At 37.2% G+C, this 6,253-nt stretch overlaps 1 protein-coding gene across 1 annotated transcript in view; it reads left to right on the top strand.

The window, feature by feature from the left end:
• Positions 1-5,184, top strand: part of cox4i2 (cytochrome c oxidase subunit 4I2) — an 8,330-nt gene extending 3,146 nt beyond the window's left edge. The window contains exons 2-5 of the mRNA XM_007578045.2: positions 302-407; positions 1,340-1,504; positions 3,463-3,594; positions 3,671-5,184. Of these exons, the coding sequence (XP_007578107.1) occupies positions 302-407; positions 1,340-1,504; positions 3,463-3,594; positions 3,671-3,804 (537 nt within the window). The 3' untranslated portion in view covers positions 3,805-5,184. The remainder of the gene's footprint in view (positions 1-301; positions 408-1,339; positions 1,505-3,462; positions 3,595-3,670) is intronic.
• Positions 5,185-6,253: the final 1,069 nt, after the last annotated feature.

Genomic DNA, 6,253 nt, shown 5'->3' with positions numbered 1-6,253 from the left:
GAAGGAAGGAAGGAAGGAAGGAAGGAAGGAAGGAAGGAAGGAAGGAAGGAAGGAAGGAGATCTGTAAAAGTAAGAAAACAGGCTCTGCCAAATTGTTACTATTTATGGTCTTTGGAATAAATTATTTTGCTTCAACTTACATTTACAATTCAGGAAAACTCAGCGTGTGATGACCACTTTGGAGCTTAAACAGCTTGTATTCCTAGTGTTAGTCATGGAAACAAATTCTCTCTCCATATTTCTAGTAAATCACCGTTCTGAGCAGCAGATGGGATAAAAACATTCACTCATGCGTTTGCAGATGCTGCGCTTGACCTCGTCTCGCCTGGGAAGTCTTCTGGCCGGCCGGCCCACAGCAGCCCTGACCTTCAGCATCAAGGGGAGGGCGGCGAGCCAACAGAGCCATGGTACGAATATTACTCATATTAATAATCTGAAAAAACTTTGATTTGTTTTTTGCATTTTTTTCTGTCATACATTGGCAAGGTTTCTCATGCTGAACTTAATTTTGGAGCAAAATGTGAAGTTGTTGTAAACGATTCATGTTTCTTTTCTTTGTTTAAATTAAGTGGTAAGAATTTAATATAAGACTAGAATTCATATAATCGCAAAATAACACATGGCGTATGAAGAAGGTTCCTGATTCTCACTGTGCATTAATGATCAACTCAGTGTGTTTTCATGAGATTAGTTCATGGTAACTAATCAACAATGTTTTTTGTTTGTTTGTTTGTTTTTTATCTGTTTGTTCATTCATTCCAGGTTCAGGTCCCTGTTGTCATAAATTTAAGCAAACAATTCAGGGGAAAAAAAACAAAACAAAGAAAAACATAAAAAACTCAATATCAATCAGAGGAAACTATACTGAGATCTAATAAAACACACACTGATTCCCTCACTGTTCCATGTACTTAATCAACAAATCTCTGTTACAATACAAAAAGGTTTTGCAGCTTCTTTATTAAATGGCTCCCTGTTAACATAATAAAACAAATATATTCGAGAAATGCGTCTTACTAAGAATTTGTTCTTAGTAAGACCACTTCATGCTAGTCGTGCTTCTTTTGATTATCCAACACGTTTATCCTTCCAGGAGTGAACAGGGAGGCTGGTGCCTATATGTCCAGCAGTAATCTGGCTTTAATATTACCGATGTTTTTATTTGCACTTCAATAGGGAAAATAAATCCAAACATCAGAACGTGTATGTGTCAAACCAGCAGATGGCACTGTTGCACCATCTTGAAAACATCTCGTCCTTTAGATGACTGTGAAAACAACAATAAAAACAACAATAACAATAATAATAACCATATCTTCTTGTACTGCTGTCCTTCCAGAGGTGTCAGAGGCACTGGACATGTCTCGGCCGATGTACTACGACCGCGTGGACATGCCTCTGCCTGACAAGCCCTATAAGGACGTGCTGAGTGAAGCTGAACAGAAGCTGAAACAGAAGGAGAAAGGACCCTGGAGTCAGCTGACCAATGAGGAGAAGGTCGCCTGTAAGTCCCGCCCACTTCTTAATCTGAAAGGTTAGAATTTTCATCATCTGCTCCAAATGAGCCAGCGGATTATTAATACCAGTAACACCAGTCAGATGAAACCTCTCCTGGTGAGAATCTGGAAGCTGACATCAGAGAGCAACATAAAGGTTGTTCAGGTTTCATTTCCTTTGTTCATGTTTATATAAAATCATCATTTGTCACTGGTTTTAAATATGCTTTGGAAATAAACTCAAACTGATGCTGATTATGACTCAGACAGTTTATATTTGGATGTGTCACAATAATAAATCATTCAGGGAAAATTCTGACAGGGGAACTGAGACTAGTCAAAAAAAAATGTCAAAAAAGAAAATTAAAAATGTTACATCAGATGGTAAAACATGGACTTACAGCGCAGTGTTGTAAATGTAAACCAACTTTGATTCAAAGAAGAACACAGTCTGGCTCAGAAACACTAAAATATGCAGAAATGTATCAAACTCAAGAAATTTACACAGATCTGTAAATGAACCGTCTGATTTCTTCTCTTTCTTCAGGGATTCATTAGTTCACACAGTTAGATATCTTTTTCACATATGACCACATTAACACATTCAGTGTATTTCATTGTGGTTTCATGTGACAGACCAACACAAAGTGGCGTGTAATAGTGACAGTTTTTAAAGTTCTGCAGATTTCAGCCCAAGGCCTCTTTCCAAATAGTTGATACTCAGTCAGGTCGGCTGGAGAGTATCTGTGAACTTTTATTTTTGCCACAGACTCAGTTTGGACTTTGACTGGGCCATTCTAAACACATCCACCACATTGGTCTAAACCATGCCATGTGTTGGTAGGTTTGTAGTTGTGCCTCTGTAGCGGATTTTTTGAGTTTAACATATTGTTTTGGAATGGGGAAAGGCATTTATTGTATTGTTTATTATTTATTGTGATAAATGTGTTATTATGATAAGGATTTTTGATTTATTGTTGTCACAGTAAATTCCACTTAATGATGTTTACAAAACCCCAAAACTGTCCGTATTGTTGAGATGGGTTTTTTTTGTTGTTGTTTATTTATTTATTTTTTTTGTACAATTTTTCTCCACAGATTGTTCAATAAAGGTGTATCAATAAATATCAGTAAATTTTAAAATGTGATCAAATGCAGTCACTGTGGGCAGTTTAGCGATGACAATCTCACTTCTTTATGTGAACAGTGTCCTAAAGAAACAAATGGAAATGCTGTTCAGGAGCAATATTTGTGTTGTGGGGCTTTAATTGCTGTGTCATGGAGTCAAGTTAGCTACAAATAAAGTAATAAATAGTTATTTTCATCACTTTAAGCTTTATTACAATAGTGATAATGATGCAATACTGTTACTATTGTAATAGAATTGTTAAGGTTCTTCTGCTTTCCAGAGATGAATAGTTGTAATATCACAGAATATTGTGATAAAACTGTAAGTTTAGACCATAACTCTGCTTTAAACTCCTTCGCCATGTTCTCCCTGACCCGTCTGCTGTGCTCCTCGGTCCTGGTGCTCCTCCTTGTTCTCTAATGCTGCCTAACAAAACACATTTTTAGTTTTTGTTTCAATAGGCACCACGTTGTGCTGGTCACTCGCATAAAATCACAGTTAAGTACCTTGAAATTTTTAGTTGTAACGAGATTAAATGTGGAAAAGTTAAATGGATGCATTATAATGATTATAAATCATTATAATATTTTATAATGATTCTTTTATAATGAAAGAATCATTATAAAATAATCATTTATAATGATTCTTTTCAGAATCATAAAATGATTATAAATCATTATAAAATGATTCTGAAAGAATCATTTTATAAAACACCGAATTCTATTTTCGGCTCGTTCGCTTTTGGGGTTTTATGTTGTCTTTTTTTTTTTTTTTTTTTTTTTTTTTTTAATCTTGAATGTAGAAGTTGAAAGCAGACTCCTCTCTGCTTCCCTCCAGTGTACCGTCTCAAGTTCTGCCAGAGCTACTCTGAGATGAGGGCTCCCTCAGCAGAGTGGAAGACTGTGTTGGGTGGAGTGCTCTTCTTCCTGGGCTTCACGGGTCTGGTGGTCTGGTGGCAGAGGATTTACGGTAAAAAGGTTTTCATTCTCTTAACAGATTTGGCAGTAAAAGGAGACCTGGGATCATAACCTGTTGTCTTCTCCAGTGTACCCCCCCAGACCCAGGACGCTGGAGGATGACTGGAAGGCCATGCAGCTCCAGAGAATGCTGGACATGAGGATCAACCCTGTGGAGGGATTATCAGCCAAGTGGGACTATGACAAGGGCCAGTGGAAGTGAGACGGGGGGCCACAGAGGCTCCTCTACAGCTACTGAAGGCTTCTGTCATTAATACTGCTGTAGCCGTCCACATGTAATCACAGATTAATAATAAAACTTTATGATAACTCAGTTTAACTTGTTTTGATTAAGGAGCAGAAAAAAAATCTGTAAAGAGAGTTTTATGAAATTTTCTTTCCTGCAGCACTGAACTAAAACTTACATTTTATATCAACAATTTTTTTGCTTCTATTTGATAGTTTTATCAAATAGAAAATTCACATTTTGCATGTTTTTATACTTCTATTTGGGTTTCTACTTCTTCTAAAAACAGTCAGAGCATTAAAAACAACACCCAGATGTTTTTAGGTAATAAGTGAAATCTTTTTTTTTTTTTTTTGGTGTCTGGAAAATGAAAACCTCCCAAATGTAACGTCACAAATCAGCAACCCCAGCGAAGTCCAGCCTGTTACCCAGCAGCCCAAGCGCCACTGCAGCACATTTGGTCAGCTGTATTGACTGCTTATGCCCTGTAGAAAGGCTGCTGAAAAAGAAAAAAAGTGTTTTGTTGTTGACTTTCCATCCAGAAACCACTTGTTGTGTTTTTATTGGTTGTGCAAGAGGCTCCACATCTCCTGCACAACACATGGGAGGGAGAGACCAGCAGCAGCTTGTTTAGATTTAAAGTGACAGAACATTTCGAACATTCCCTAAAACACTTCGAATGGAGCTCGAAATAGACAGAACTGAGCAGACTCAAAAGTCACTATTTAAGAATGATTTGTGCAAAAAATGTGATGGGCATGTTTTGTATCACCCATAAACGTATCATAACCTGTTCAAGGAGGCCTAATGGGCCACCTTAAAGGCTGAGTGGTGTATTACATTTGCAGAAACGTCAACACTGAGTCAGAAATCAACGGCCATGTGATGGAAAAGTCCAATTTTACAGGAAATCTAGTTATGAAATATATTATGAGTGTTATTTGATTGTTTACAGTCTTGATGCATGATGTATACACTCCTGATCAAGATCTGATATAATGATGTAACAGAAAAAAACAAAAAGGAAAGAGATGGAAAGAAATAAAAAAAAAATGGATTTAAACTATAGCCAAAAGTCTAAAAAATGACCTCAGTAATGAGTAATTAATCAGCACCATTTTGTTGAGATTTAATTTTACATTTTACTAGTTGAAACAAGTCCAACTGTTGTTTGTTTATTTTTATTAATCTAAATTTTTATTACATCAGCAAAGAGGAATGCTCACTGCAACATCTCTCCATCATCATAGCTGCAGTCTGAACCTGGAGGTCATAGTTGGACTTCCACTGGGACGAAACATCTCTAATTCATTTCAGTAATGTTGGAAGACATCAAGGTTTATTTTTTTCTTATCTGAAAACAAAACTTTCTTACATCTGTAAGTGTTCCATGGAGAAGTTTGTGGCCGTTATAGACGTTCTCTTGTCTTGTGGACGCTCTCTTCTGGTTGTTGGGGCTCCAGTTGAGGATCTGTGGATCATCTGGCTCTGCTCTGCTGAAATGATCTTGATTTTGTTCCATTGCCCTTAGGATGTTTAAGAACTAATTGTTTTTGTTCATTAAACCTTAGCAGTGATTGGTTGTTGCTACAGACTTTGCTTGTGCAAATCAGCAGTGTTTCCACATTCGGACACAGAAAGTCTTTTTGTCTTTGCCATCAGGGAGACATGACAGTGAGTGTTGAGATTCAATGACATGTAACTGTGTGTGTTTTTGGTTTTTTTAGCTTGACATTTCCTTTTATCTGTCTACTTTTTGTGTTGCATTTGTTGCAGCCTCTTGACCTTTGAAAAAGGTTTTTAATCTCAATGGGTTTTTATTCTGGTAAAATAAGAAGCAAAAAAAGAAAATAAAAATAAAATATTTCTGGACTTTTTCAGGCTGGATCTGCTGACAAACAGCCTGTTTCCCAGCTTGGTTTGGTCTCTTGTTCCTTTTTGTTTATGTTGCTTTTTGAAGCTCCACATCAAACCTGAGGTACTTGTGGCTTCTTCCCCCATTAGATCCGGACCAGGAGAGTACATATAGTGAAGATGCAACACACTCCAGAAGACGGCTGTTTCCTATAGCTTTTACTGGCTTGGAGTGTTTGTATTTTTGCATTCAGTCATTGATGAATGTTGTGTCTTTTGATGCAGCGGAGTCTCAGGCTCTCAACTTGGCCCTTTCTCTTCAGGCTTCTGTTATGCCTTGTTTGCTTTTCAAGATACAAATCCACAAAGAAACAGAAATTCACGTGCACACAATCAGCTCAGGGCACTTTAGATGTAAAGTATGATTTTTTTTTTTTAATAGAAGCTGAAGAAGAAATTCTCCAATCAGGAGCTGAATCTGATCATCTCACTGTGAGGATCCAGTGCTACCCGGTAATAGCAGTGTGCTGCGAGAACCATTCAGATTACAATAAGACTGAAAAGTTCATTT

This window comes from Poecilia formosa, unplaced genomic scaffold (genome assembly GCF_000485575.1).
Source record: "Poecilia formosa unplaced genomic scaffold, Poecilia_formosa-5.1.2 Scaffold465, whole genome shotgun sequence".
In the NCBI taxonomy this organism is placed as follows: Eukaryota; Metazoa; Chordata; class Actinopteri; order Cyprinodontiformes; family Poeciliidae; genus Poecilia; species Poecilia formosa.
Note: the sequence above shows the minus strand (reverse complement) of the source record. Positions and strands in the feature narration are given on the sequence as shown.